General features: G+C 27.0%; 1 protein-coding gene across 1 annotated transcript in view; it reads left to right on the top strand.

Moving 5' to 3' along the window:
* The window catches only part of Tnks (tankyrase), an 88,701-nt gene extending 73,234 nt beyond the window's left edge, over positions 1–15,467 (top strand). The window contains exons 26-28 of the mRNA XM_035372492.2: positions 1,315–1,423; positions 2,900–3,056; positions 7,662–15,467. Coding sequence (XP_035228383.1) covers positions 1,315–1,423; positions 2,900–3,056; positions 7,662–7,736 — 341 coding nt within the window. The 3' untranslated portion in view covers positions 7,737–15,467. The remainder of the gene's footprint in view (positions 1–1,314; positions 1,424–2,899; positions 3,057–7,661) is intronic.
* The last annotated feature ends 279 nt before the right edge of the window (positions 15,468–15,746 follow it).

Below are 15,746 nucleotides of genomic sequence, written 5' to 3'. Positions count from 1 at the left end.
AAAGAAAAGTGATGTAAAAGTGTTATGGATGGAATGTGGATCCTAAAATCCTAAACATGGATTATTTTAAGGAGTAGTATTTTTTTCACTTAAACTTTCAGAAATTCTTAAAAAATCTAAAAAACACAAAAAAGTTTCAGTTAAAAGTTATCCATACGGTTCATTATAACCAATTTTCATATATTTATAGGTTTGCTGTAGCAGTATAAAATAACATTAAGTGTGTAGGAAATTGGAGGAGACCAAAAGGTTTTGTTTATTACATTGGGGGGGGGGTTGTTACTCTGGGCTTGTTAAATCATGGTTTGACCATATAAACAAATATTTGCATGGATTTTAAGCAGAAGTTATTTGCATTATGTAGTAGATTAGCTTGTTCATTTTTTAGATATTTAAACATTTAAAATTTTGTGCTTTTATTGAATTAGAAAGTGCGTAGAAAATGAGTATTATATTGTTAAATTAATGTTCTGGATCATCACATGTATAGTGCTTATCAATATAGAAAAATTTGTATACTTAATTATATAATAAATGTAGTAACAGTGCTAAGTGATTTAACAAGATAATGTGTATAATGGGAACTTTCGATATGTGCATCTTTTCTGATAGCGTTACATTAAATTTTGAGAAAAATCACAAAAATGCAGTTCAGGAATGATTTCTGCGAAGCTTGTTTAGAAATACGAGCTACAGAATAGCACTATAATGTGATCACACCAGTTAGACAAAATTACTTGAGTAGTTGGCTGTGATACAAATTAGCATACTCATTCATTTTGTTCATATGAGCTTTAGTACTGCATGATTACTTCATTTATGTCTATAGAAGTTTCATCAAGCAGACAAAACATAATGCATCAGTTTTATACCCATTTGTGATTCAGCATTTTCTCAACATCAGAGTAATTTTTTTTAGGCTGCTGATGGCACCAAATTTAATTTTGCACATAGCTTTATGTTCGGAGTGTGTTTAATTCCTACAAATGGCAGTCTCTTCTTGTTTAGAGAAAGAGATGAATGGCTCTAATTAACACACCTTAGTTATCAGGATTAAAAAAAAAAATGCACTTATTTGCTATTATGTTAAATTCAGTTTAATCGGATATACTTCATTCATTTCCATTGAAATTAGGAAATATGTTAATGTGATATAAATCATAATACATAGCAAAAATTATATATAATCTCAGAACAATCATTTTTATTTATTTATTCTTATTTTATGTGTGTTGTGTTTTAAATTATTTTAAAAGTTTTTATATAATAAGTCAGTAAATTATTTTATATAAAATATTCATGTTTGTTTTCAAGGAATATATTTTGCTGAAAATTCGTCTAAAAGCAATCAATATGTGTATGGAATTGGAGGTGGCACTGGATGTCCGGTCCATAAAGATAGATCATGTTATGTATGTCATAGGTAAGAACTTGCTTAGAAAAACACTTGTTTTTTAAAATAGTTTCAGCAGTATTCTGTGAAGTGGTATATTTTTATAAATGTGCTTTTGGAGATTAGTTTCATGTTTCCTTAAGAATTAAGGAGTATGATGGTACATTAAAATTAAAGATGTAATTGTAATAAGAAAATCTTTGTTTTATTATTTTACCTTAAGTGGAAATTCATTTATTGTTCATAACTGATATTTATTTTGTGCACTAAAATGTGGTTCTGTAATATAATTTTGTTTTATATTTTAAAATTTCCATAGTATGTTTAAATACTCTAGCAATAAAAATCAGCATAAGTTACGTAAATTAGCCAAATTAACTTTCGAAGGTTAAATTAAACTTTCATCTTCAGTTCCAGCCAGGAAACTAATAGAAAGGAAGCATGTGCTCATGCGATAAAAACCTGTTGTTAAATTAAAATAAAATATGATAAATCTCTATTATTAAGTAATGAAAAATCTGTATGTATGTTCCTCGCACTGTGGAGAAACAGTGGCACAGCCAACAAACTTTGAGCACACATCCTCCTCCATCTAAAAATGTGTCCCTTGGAGCCCAAATTTCAATTTATTTTTCATGTAAGTTATATTCTCTGCAAACTTAATGAAGTTTTGATTAATAATATTAATGATTTAAAAGCTTTATGTTTCCACTTACCAAATAGTAAGATGTTTTGTCTTTCAAATTTAATCAACAAACTCAGCAATTTAAAAGAATTGTGCTGCCATTTAGCAAAACATAAGATATTGAATTTTTTCTTGGAAATATGTCTATTCTTAATTAGCAAATTAAGTGATTTAAAAGCAGTAATTGGAGCTGTTCATCCTTATCATAATTACTAGCTGGATGTGTTAAAAGCATTATATATATTTTCCTTCTTATGATAACTATGTTAGGCAGTTGGCCACATTAACTGCTAGCAAGCAAAAATTTGAAGGACGTTGCAGCCAAGGAAGTGAAAACAAAGCCTCTGGCACCATTTATTAACAAAAAGTAAAAACAAGTATGAAATTATTCCATTAAACGCTGAAAGTAGACTGATTAGAACTGGGATCATTTACTAAAACTGAAAGATGTTTATTAATGTAAAAGCTTTGTAGGAAATCTAATTCACCAATGAAAGATGCTTTTTTAATAGTTTTGGCTGTAGATTATCTATTGTCTAACACTGCTTGTCAAAATCACATTTCCTGTTTCTTTGCTATCAGTATGTTTTGTAAGAGTGCTATATTTGCATGTGGTATATGATGCATGTTAAATCACATTCTAAGTAGCATGTTGCAAATCATGACTGATTCTTTGTGCACTATTTATGGAAATGCCATGTAGAGGATTGAATACCAAAATCTATTTCATAACAAAATATTCCATTAGATATCAAGAATTTTTATGTTGTAAATGTGGTAGGTCTTATTTTATAAATCTAAAGTTGTTATTTATATTGCAGGCAATTACTTCTATGTCGAGTAACTTTAGGCAAATCCTTCCTTCAGTTCAGTGCAATGAAAATGGCACATGCACCACCTGGCCATCATTCTGTTATAGGCCGTCCAAGTGTGGGTGGATTATCTTATCCTGAATATGTCGTATATCGAGGAGAACAGGTATATATAATAACTATGTGTGTGTGTGTATATATAGCTATATATTTATTTGATGAAATGTGTTTGCTTGTTTTTGTGGGTTAATCAATTTAGTTGAGGGCTTCAAGCACTTTTCCCTTGATAAGTTATGTTTGAAGCATTGAATAGAGAAGATTAACCATGTTTTTATATGTACGATTTTTCTATTTTATGTAAATTGGATAGGTTTTTTTTCGCCTCCTTTTTTTTAATTTAATGGCACAATTTTTTTATGTGTAGATTAGATAGGTTTTTCGCATACATTTTTTTATTTTGCTTTGATTTAAATGATTTGACATTGTTTTGCATGTAATATCTGGAAGTAGATAGGATGTTCAAATGTTCTTTACAGTCCTAGCTAGGTTTTTAACCTCTTGTTTTCTTATAAAGCTGTCTATGACTTGCGCTAAAGTTGCAAAGTAATAAACTTATAATTTATAATAAGAAAACTTTCCATATACCATCTCCAAGGAACACAAATTCAATTTAAACCATGAATAGGGGGGAAAAAAGTCAGAATTTAAATTAGTATTTTAAATTTCAATCTCTTGTTGTTTTTTAAAAAAATCTGCTAAGATAAATCTTTAATTGCAAAAATATCAACAGCAAAAGTAAATTTTTTTAAGTATTAAACAAGTAGCTATTGTCATTGATCGCAGATTAATTGACTTATCAAGGGGATAAACCAATCTACCATCAATTAACAACTAAATTAATAGAGTGTTTCATCTTACTTCCAAGTAAGCATCCAATTATTTGCTAGATTCAAACCATGAGTCACAATTAATACTCAATCCAAATACAGACATAAGTCCATTTAAGCCAATAGAATCTTGTAAAATAGCAAATAATCTTAAAATTAAAGTTCTAAATAAGAACACAATTAATCTGAACAAGATACTTACTTTAGAAGACATATTCTGTACCTCTCATTTTCAAATTCAAAAATAGAAGTAAATGTATTAGAATATTAAAAGTTGATTCAAAATCATAAGAAGATCTAAAATGATACAATCTTAAAATAAAAGTTTAAAATAAGTAGTTAATAAAAAAACTTGAAGATCAAACTAGTAAATTAGTTTGATTATTTAAGTTAAAATTAACAGACTTGCCTTAAAAATTTTTATACCAAATGGTTGGAAATTCAAGTATTAAGTGATGGAAGTAAAATTGTTGTCGTAAAGTTTTCTATTTAAGAAAGTTTAGCCTAAATTGGTAAGAAACTTGGAATTCTTCTTGGAGATAATACATAGAGAGTAGGTTGTTACTAAAATAGTACAAAGGCAATTAGTTGAATATAAATTCAAAAGATAAACGATTAAAGATTTTTCTTAGCACATTTTTTTTTTTTTTTTTCAACAGGAGATTGAAAATTTAAATTCTGACTAATTTGTTTTTTCATTCATGGTTTTAAATTGAATTTGTGTTCCTTGGAGATTGTATATGGAAAGTTTTCTTATTATGAATTATTGTGAATTATATAATGAATTATTATAAATTATTATGAATTATATATGGAATTATTATAAATTATTATGAAATATATATTAATTTATTGAACTAAATGATTTCAAGTTTTCAATTCCAATCTAAAAAGGAAGTGTATCTAATTAATTAACTATGTATCACAGAAAAAATCAAATCTTAGTCAAATTTTTGCACATCTTTATTGATGTAATATCAGTTGGTATATACAGAAGGTGTTTATACATTTAAGAATGATTTTGATCAAGAATTCAAAAAGAAAAAGAAAATATTTTGGAATAAAAATTTCTGGCAATAGATTATTTCAAAATGCGAAATATTGTCTACTATGTTTAAATTTATTCTTCTTTTAAAATATTGCATGTAGATAAATTGTAGATTGAAGGATCTGTTTTTGTGCTGAAGATAAATATTTCTATTCCATAATTCAAAGACACAAAATGCATGGTATTAAAATTTCCATGTGCAAAGTAAATGGCATTATTAATCAGAAGGGAAAAAATTATCAGAAATTACTTCTGTGCAGAAAGAAGACACCAAATACAAGAGTTATGAATATGTTGGTAACAAGAGAAACTCTGATGAAGCAGAAATTTATTGTAAAGTTTTTAAATACCTCTATAATAACAATAAATAAAATAATTAAACAAGTCAAGATTTACAACTTAAAAAACAAATATTTTCCAGCTTTTGCAGAGGCATGTGGGCAATGTAGGACAATTTGTAGAATCCTGTATAAAAACTACTTAGCAGGAGATAAATAGAAATACATTGCGACCCTTGATGACCTTTGATTACTAAAATGACTGCATCAAAAAAAGGCTAGCTATTATCAAAAACGAAGAAGCAAAAATGTTCGGACCTCCTTTTGTCAATGCAAAGAAAGTTTTAGTAAGGGACTTATATTTGTTGGAAGAATTTTGTTACAGTGCGAATTAAAATTAAGAAGAGTGGGAAGAAAAAATGTTATAAACAACTCAACATGCTATCAGGAAAACGTTTAACATATTTACAGAAGAAATTCCATTTCTTTATCCTTCAAAGAGTGGACCTTTATCAATACGAAGCAACAAAATCGTACTTTGGAAAGCACCACTGCATTTCTTGAAAACGTGAAGACTGATACAAGTATTGCATATATACCTTTTCTACATATTTCTACGAAGTTCCGTGAGATTTCACCTATGGACTGCTGTGCCTTTGGTCTCTTGAAAATAGCTCTTTCAAGATAAAGCCGCTATGATTTATGGACTTTGAAAAGTAATGGAAGAGGAATGGATGTCAATACCCTGAGAAAAGCCACTCTCTCATGGAAATCAAGATGCTGACTTATAGTCCAGAAAAAAGGCTGTCAGATCGACTACCTAAAAAGTATTCTTTATATTTTAAACATTAATTAAATAGTCCTGAAATCATTCTAAAATCCAATATGCAAATCCAGTATCCAAGATAAATAAATGCAGTATACTAAAACAAATATGCGTACACTGTAATTTGCAATAGTTTTATCTGGAAAATGAATTGTAAGTAGTGGTTTTTATAATGTGCATCAAGGCTATTGGAGCCACCCAGAGGGTATAGTGGTTAGGAAAGCCTACTGTGGTACCGAAGGGCTGTAGAAGGCATGGCTGTTTGTAAATGTATTGTGTCTTTGCAACCAGGGGGCACTCTAAATATATGGTGAGCTGAAAGTCCTCTCATGTGGTTTGGCAGTAGGGGAGAGGCATTGGATACCCTCGGACCTCCCCCTGCAGTGCTCTCCTTCAAAATTGGGGTGTAAGAAGAAGTCCTACCTCCTTGAGGCTCTAACAACTATTCTTCCATGAAATACATGGCAAGACAACAGCAAGGCTGTTGGAAAATTAGAATAAATAATGCTCTAAAGTTAAGTGTTGAATATATTTACAGGAACTCATTATCTAAGGGTGATTTAACTGAACCATTTTAAAAAAAAAAAAGTTATGCATATTGCTAAACAGTGGAAAAATTACTATCACAAACCATCGAAATATAGCTAAACTATGTATGAAAAATTCAAAAAGGAAAATAAAAGTGCATGGCGAACAAAAGTGTGAGCAAATGATGGTTGGGTATTTGGGAGCTATTTTTATTCACACAAAAATATGCAGTTTAAATATACAAAATCTGAAATACATAGATATTGTTAAATGATACATTAAAGTGTGTTGTTTTGATTTTTGATAGTATTTTTGGGTTTTTGGTTATTCTCATTCCTTTTTAATTTTTTTTTTTTTTTTTTTTTTTTTAATTTTTGAGCTACTCATATGTTGTTAACCTAGATTAACCACAAGTTGTGTATGGCATTAATCAGCAACTAGCTAATCAGGAATTATTTCTGAAACATTTCCATTTGAAACTGTTGCATTTTAGTTTATCTATATTTAAATGTAATAAAATTATAATTTGTTAATTGTTATATTTCATATCTAGCTGTAGGAAATGATAACAAAAATACAAGTTTTAAACATGTTTAGGCAACATTTGTTCTCTAATTCTGTAATTAATCGTATTATTGCAACCTGGTGATAAGAAATGTAGAAATAATAAGTCAAGAAAATGTGTTATTTGTAGTACAGCAATAAAATTTTGAACTTCAAATTTAAGTTATAGTAATTCAAGTGAAAAATATGACTTTAAGCCATTTCATCATCAACATCATTTTTTTTTTTTTGTTATGCTATAGGAAAAAAATATTATGTATTGTTGAACTTACTTCATGTAGCTAATATTATAGTGTTAGCTGAACATTTCCGTTTTGATTCTTAGTATGCATAAGGGAGAGTAACAATTTTTTATTTGTAGACATATCTGTTCTCTTGAATATATTTTCAGTTGCAGTTTTTATTTAAATATATTGCTATTTCTTGACTAGTTAAACAATTAAAATTTTAATATCTGACAACAATGTTATGCAATAGAATTATTATTATTTTTTTCCTTTTACAAACAGAGCAGTTAATATTACTCAAAAGGATAATGTGTCCCCCCCCCCCTTTTTTTTTTTTTTAATTTTTTTGTGTTAAGTGTTTTCATGATTGGCTATTACTTTTTTATTATATCATAATTAATTAATATTTTTAGGCATATCCAGAGTATCTCATTACATACCAAATAGCAAAACCAGATGCTGAACCTCCTCCACCTCCTTCATCATGACCTTCTAGTAAAATAGATTATGAAATTTTTTCACCATCTCTTTGAATTAAATGCATCCATTGCTTCCATGCTTCCTCAAGGAAAAATCTGGATATTAACACTCAGTCAAAAAAGAAGAAGATAGTTCTATATCTTCATTTCTACTTGGTTGATTAATGAAATTCAGTTTGCGTTTTTCATGTCTTGAAACCATGACTTTAGATATATATATATATATATATATATATTAGTTTGTTCTCCTTTCTTAAATTATATATATATATGTATTTGAATTTTGTATAGTATTGTTCTAACATGCATTTTGACACAAAATTTGACTTTTCCTGAAATGATATGCCAATTTTTATTTTAATATTTTGATTCTATGACTCAAATTATGCCTAAAAACCAAATTTTGTAAAATTTGGTGTTAAGTTTAATCAATAATTTAGTTAAGTTTTTTTACTTTGTGCGAAGAATAATTCATTTGTCAAACTTTCCATTTTATGTTTAGCTATTTCCGTTCTGCATGAGCTCCTCCCCCCTCCAAAACAAAAGATTTTTTCTTTCTTGTGTTATATTTATTTTTACTTTATTATATATTTTACTCACTGTTTATTTTTATTTTTTATTTTTTTTTTATTTTATTATTTTTTTTTTTTTAGAATTTCATGTTAATTATTTGAGTTGCATAGTTATAGTTCTTCAAATATTTATTTTACAAATTTTCATTCATTTATTTGTGTTGCGTACTCTAAACATGTTTATTCATAAAAATGTTTTATTTATTTAAACCTTTTTTTATTTGAAAGAATACTTTATCACCCCATATTCATCACAATACCTTTGAAAACTACAATGTGCATTTAAAAAAAGAAACTGCTGTAAATCACGGTTAATATGTATTTCAGTGGGTTATTCAGGAAAGATATATGAGTGAGAAAGTTGTATTATTTAAACAATTTTCCATGATTTTATACTATGCCTTGCTTTACACAATTTTATTATCCTACATTTAGTTTATTAAAATATTATTTCTGAATAAGTTCAAATTTTTCATTTTTTTAATCACAAAAATCAAGTAGCATAACAAAAAAAGACCGAATTTTATGTAAATAAATAAAAAATAATTAAACATTTTGTTTACTTTCTGTCTTAAATTTTTCTTCGTAATTTCTTATTGCTTCAAGAAAACCTTAATGCCTTAATATTTTTTTGGCAGCATTTTGCTGATACATCCGCAATCCTCCTCCTCTTATATATATATATATATATATATATATATATATATATATTCCTTATATACCACACTAACTTTTGAAACAGTTGTTTTCTGCAACATTACTAGCTAGGTGTGTATTTAAACTGAGGGTTTTTAAATCTGTAGTTGAGAGAGCTTCTGGCAATCAGGTCTTGCTGTTAGTATTTCTAACTTGCTCTGTTTAAAAATTATATTCCATCTTCAGCATTGTTGCTAGCCTATGCTTTAAATATGGGCTAGTAAAATATATGAGGAAGCTTATTTTATGTAATGTGTAATGCTTTTTTTCAATCTTCTCCTATCTTTAGCTCTGATATCATAATAGCAAATCTAACTTATTTTTCATTTGTACTGTGATTTAATAGTTTTAAAACTAACAAAACTGCTGTTTGTGCTTGAGAATATAATAATACTTTAAATATTTGCAAATCAAATAGTAAATTAGAATCTGTAATTATAACTGAAAACTAGAATTAAAAATCCTATGGCCCCTACTAGACAGCGAATTATTGCTATATATTTACCTTGCTATATATTATATTTACCTTGAACAACTGACAAAATACAGAAGAAGGTTTAAGTAATCTTATTTTACTTGTAGTTTGAACATAAATCCACAACTAGTGCTACAGATGAAATTTCCATAACTTGTGAATATATTGAATTAACAGAGCAGACAATTAAATTCAAACATTTTATTCATAAGTATTCTAAGACTGTACATTAAATAGTCTAAGAGTTGTTTCTTAGACTATTTAATGTATAATTTTTGTCAGTGTAGTATCTTAGGCTCTATTCAGATGGAGGTATAAATGTCATAATTGGTTTAAGCTGAGCTTCATTGCTAGGTAACCAAACCTTGCTTCATCACAAAAACTAGTTTATTGGCTTTGGCATAAAGTTTGAAGTTTCCAACTTTATGCTGATTTGGTATAAGAGTCAACCAGTCAGAGTGAATGTGTGAAACTTGAATGGAAAACAGAGGAGGAAAGCTGTAGACACATCCAAGCATATGCAAATTTATCTTCTCTAATTGGCTATGGCTTATACCTATGTTTAAAGCATCAGCTAGATAAAAATACTAAAGCCGGAATACAATTTTTTAACACAACTGGCTTAAAAATACTAACAGCAAAAATGACTGTGAGAAGGTCTCTAAACCAGATTCAAAACATTCATATTAAATACACATAAAGCTAATTTGCATTCTGGTTGGCGTTTAATTTAAGTAATTCCACTAGTGGCCGAGTGGTTAAAAGCTGGTGGTTGTTAGTCCTGGAAACCAGCTCAGGCAGATGAACTGGTTGCACAGTTTTTGCAATTTTTCCCATGTGCAACATTAATGCAAGCCACTTTTCCTTACAAAAGTCCTCCATGATGCATTTCTTCCCTTAGGCAGATATTCTCCAAATTTGTGCGTGATTTTTAAATGCAGATTTCTTATATTCTAGTAAAATTTGCCACTGTTAAATATTTCTGTAGTAGAAACAGCATGTTTTATTTATAGTTTTGGCATATTATTTGACCTACTCAGAAGTATTGAATGCTTGTATGATATACAATTTTGAAATTAGCAAAGTAAATTTAGTTGTACAGAAAATGAAGTTAAATAAAACACCAGATGATAAAACAGGGAAGGTAAAAATAGCAAAAGAGGAAAGGAGGAAAAAAGGTCTCTAACCTTTTTATTAATATTCTTTATAAATTAAAAAAATAGCTTTTCATGTATTATTAATTAATATTTATTGGATATTATTAATATAAAGGAAAATAAAGAAAATCCCTATGAATAATCCTCAGTAAAAGTTTATTTGTAAATTTAAATTTTAAAATAACTGTTGCAATGCATTTAAGATTGTAACAAAGTTCACAAACCACATTTGTCATTATTATTGCTTATAATGAATATGCCAAATTTGTCAAAATGTGCCAGCGTATAAATTCACTTATATCTTGAGTGATTTGTTATAAAAACCTCAGGAGGTATACCTAGAAATACATCTTCGTTAAGGCACGGGAAAAAATTTTTTTAGTTTTAATTAAAAATGTTTTTTGAAAAAATCTATAAAAATTAAAAAAACATAAAAAAGTGCTGTGTTATGTGGATTGAATGTAAATTTTGAATTCGGAAAGAAGGAATCAAGTAAGTTTAATTAAAAAAAAAAGAGAGATTAATAAATATGTGCAAAATTGAATTAAGATTGAGGATCTAAAGTTTTTAGGCCAAATTTTTTAAAAATTACTTGGGTTATTTTTATGAAACTCTGTTGTATGGCATAATCTGAGACAGGATTAAAATATGGAAAAAAAGTCAGTACATCATTTCAGGAAAAGTACAATTGTATGTTGAAATACCTATGCTAGATCAATGCTGTATATAATATAAATCTAATATATATCCTAAATTGCACTTTTGAGGCATGGAAAACACAAGTTGAATTTTATGAACTGGCCCATCAAAATGGGCAATTTGGAAATGTCCTTTTTTTTTTTTTTTTTTTTTTTTTTTTTTTTAAGTTGGTGTACATTTGTTATCAGTTGTTTTTTGCACCCATGATTGAAAAGACTCATTTTTTCAGTTTGCTACAAATTTTATTATTATTATACATAACTGGATATAATGGAGAGCTTGTCCTAAAAATTTATGGTAAGATTTATATTTTTGCAAAGGTGGGCTCTTTGAGCATTTAAAAAATTTAAAAAATATTTTGATGCTTGCATATATATCCAGATGGTATTAATAAGTTTTGGCTTTTGAAGAAATTTAATTGATTTTATCACTTACTGCACGAGTTTATGAAGAAAAATTTTCAATTATTTTGTTTTTATATGAAGCATGCATTGTTATTCTGTTCGCTAAAACTTCATCATATGTAAGCATTTAAATTTTTGTTACTTTTACTACATAATTTATAAAAGAAAAAAACTTTTTACTTGTTCAAATTGTTTAGACATGTACTTTCCTGTGATATGTAATGTAACAATGCCTGACATTTTTAATGCAGTGGACCATAGTGAATGAACTAAGGATTCCCTCATGCTGTGTTAATTTTGTTTGTACATGATCATTAAACTGTGGTGTTGAAAATTTATTATCTTTGTAAATTTTATTCAAATGAAACTTAAAACAGATTGTATTATAAATGAGATTAATAGGATCTAGTACAGCAATGTTTCAGGGCTAAGTTTTTGTGAAGAACATTATATGAAGTACATTTAATCAATTAATTCATTTTTAGTTGCGTGACTTTTTAATACTTGTATAACATCTTTTATCATAATTTGCTCCATCATTTATTAATTATTTTCAACAGTGACTTTTTTTTTCATTGATGAAATTAAGAAGCTCATAGCTATATGTTGATTTGTAATATATTTAATGTTTCTATTTTTGTTACAATTGTTGAAATGCTGTTTATATATATGTTCTTTTGTTGAAATACGGTGAGCACTGACATTTGAATTTTTTGATCTAATGAATTAGTGAACTGATATTTATATTACTTACACAATAGAAATTTATTAGTTTAAGTAACATATATATTTGTTTCCTGTTTTTGAATTTGGTAATAAGTTATTGCATTTTTAAATAAAGGAAATGAAAAATTCTCTTAAGTATTTGTGATCAAATCTTTTTTAATATAAGTATTTAAAAAATTATGCAATATTTTAACAAAACTAAAGGGTTTGAGATTTGAATTATGGGTGACTATTTCATTATTTATTTGTGAGTGGCAAATTATCTGCAATAATATCCAATTACACAATAATTATATTATGTTTTTGTTAAAATAGTATTGTCATTTATTTTGAATATTCTGTCTTATTAGTAGTTCCTTATTAGTAGTGAAATTCAACTATCAATTAACTATTGTGTATGATTGATTATTTTTTGAAATTACTGTATTGAATAACATATTTATTTTTTTAGGGATTCAATTACAATTCAATTGAGGTAGTTGAAAGTGATATTACTAATATGCAGAGTTTAAAATTTTTATGTATTCTTTTATATCCTAAATTTCATGTATATTAAATTTCAAGTTCCAGATGTTAATTAGCATTTATTTATTTATTTTTTTTTTTTCTTGTGTAAGGGGAAGGGGATAGATTAGGAATTTTCATTCCAGGCTCTTCACATTCCAAAGTTCTACATTATTACTGCAGCAATTTAAAAAAAAAAAAAAAAAAAAATCTTTCTTCCAAATTCTATCAACTGGCTTGTCTTCAAAAACTGATAACTTTAAGCTTTAAATTCTGTTATTTAAGTTTCACTGTCATCGTCTGCTACTTGCTTTCATGTTTGAACAATTTCAGTTTGTTTTTTTGGCAATGTTTATTTCATTAAATATTAAATGTGTCATTTACATTTGCAAGCAAAATAAAGCATACATAAAGGAAATTTGTAAGTAACTAATATAAACTTCTTTTATGGATGTTTTACCGTCTAGATTTTGTGTTTGATAATTTTGAATCTGATTTGTCAAGTTAGGATCATTTATGATATTATGTATTCCTCATCGGAATACACCTAATTTGTTCAAATAAGTATCATAGAGAAGTAGATGCTTCTCCCATTGCTTGCAAATTTGCAAGTACAAGGTGTGGCAAGTAATATCTCTGCTTAATTGTGTGACATTTGCATTTTTTTTAAAGTTTCATATCAAATTGTTAATTATATTTTTCATCAGGATATGTCAGAATATGAAATTTTCATTAACAACCATTTCTCAGTTCATGAATGTAATTTTATGCTTGAAGGTTATGAGAAGAAAATATAAAATGAAGCATTAGCTTTATGCTAATTCATATAGTAGTAATTACAGTAGTTCATTATCTATAGAAAAATCTGTAAAATCTGCTTAAATAAATAATTTTTTAAGTTAGTAATAATAGAAATACTATTCTGAATAATAAATAATATAATAAAATAATTTTATTTACTTGCCATATCTAATATATCACTGTGTCATTTTTGCTAAATAAGTATTTGATAGATTATGAAACACTTTGTATTTTCTACACGTAATTAATAATTCTCCTAATCTGTTTTCTGAAAAATAAAATATACAACAGGTCTATAAAATCTGAATTTCTTTTCTTAAATTATTAGAATAAAATTTACAATGAAAAAAAAGTTCAAATGTTGTTTAAAAAGTTTCAACAGATTATGTCATATTTGGAGAAAATGAAAAAGAATATTTATATATTTTTAAATCTGAAATTATTAAAAGGCATAAGAAATGACATGTCCGTTTTTTTAAGTTCATTATTTATAATGTAATATGAACTGCAAGCGTGTACACCATTTTATTGTTTTAATGAATTATTTCATCCATTATTATGTTCTTTCGAAGTAGACTATTTAAATCAGAATTTACTGTTAAAATCACCATTTTGACTTACTTCAACAAATAATTTTTTAAGTAGTAAGTCATGAGTTTGTTTCCTTCTCTCAATAGAGCATGTAATGAATCAGACTTGTCTCATCAGTGAAGTTACTTTAGTTTATTTCTTTTTAATTAAAGGAGGAAACAAATGTAGATTTATATTTTAGTAAATGTAAAATGCATTTCCTTGAAAAATCTGGAACTGCAAAAGTGTTTGATAACTGAGCAATGGTTGTATTGAACAAATCTCTTGTAGTGATTTTAATGAAACTTAATAAAATTTGGCAGTTATGTAGTCTTTGCAAATAATTAATATAATAATAATTAATATAATTATGCTGCCTATTAACACATTATATTTTGAGACTAGACAATTTTTATAATCCTCACTAAGAGAAGAATATATTGGAAGAATGCTGTAAAGAAGGCCCAGTGCACTGTGAGCTGTTACGCCATTGATGATGGTTAAGTGTGTCATGAAATCCCCCCCTCTCTCATTACTATAGGCTATCAAATTTCCACATACTTAAATTTTGATCTTATGTTATCTGTTATTGAGTTCAAATGAATATTTACCTTATGATGAAAAGATGTTTTAAATAAGTTCTTAAACATTTAACTTTATTTTTATATGTTATTTGGAATAAAACCAAACTATTTGAAGCAAAGATGTGTTAATTTGTATCATTGATGTACCATTCCTACTGTATGTTTTAAAATCTAAATTTTGCATTAAATTATTGCTTGTGTTACATATGCTTTAAAAAGCATCCCATTTATTTTGTTTTTAATCATGTTCAATAAGCTTAATAATATAAATTAAAGCTATTTTAATAAAAAATCATGATTCTATTTATCATTATCAAAAATATGTATATATGAGATACATTGCAGGTTTTAAGCCATTGAAGTTTGCTGTAATAAGTGTTCTTGAATCTCATTCTAAATTTGTTTTGGATCAGTGAATTGTTTTCAGATAAATGTTATATTTGTTATATTTTGCAATGTGTGATGCAAAGTTTTTGTACATAAACGTTTATTTATGCTGAATTGTATAAAATAATATTGAGTATTTATACAATAAAATATTTAAAATACAAATTGTCTTTATTTTATGCTAAGGTGAAAAAAAAGTCTTCAGTAGATCTTGCATGTATTTTGAATTTTAATTCATGATTTAAATTACATTAAGAAGTAATCCATTTTATATTGATTATTTTTCATTTGGTATTTTAACAGGTATACAAATGTTAAATTTGTCTTATTAATACGTTTGACAGCATTCATTAAAATGTGTTAAATTATTAATAAATTTCTAATGTAATGTAAAAGGCTAATATTAGTATTTAATTTATCAGAGTGGTTTATTTTTGGGAACTG

This window comes from Stegodyphus dumicola, chromosome 5, assembly GCF_044657685.1.
Source record: "Stegodyphus dumicola isolate Sdum_Otavi_A_Nest chromosome 5, ASM4465768v1".
NCBI classification, from domain to species: Eukaryota; Metazoa; Arthropoda; class Arachnida; order Araneae; family Eresidae; genus Stegodyphus; species Stegodyphus dumicola.
The sequence above is the reverse complement of the archived record's forward strand: the minus strand, read 5'-3'. Positions and strand labels throughout refer to the sequence as shown.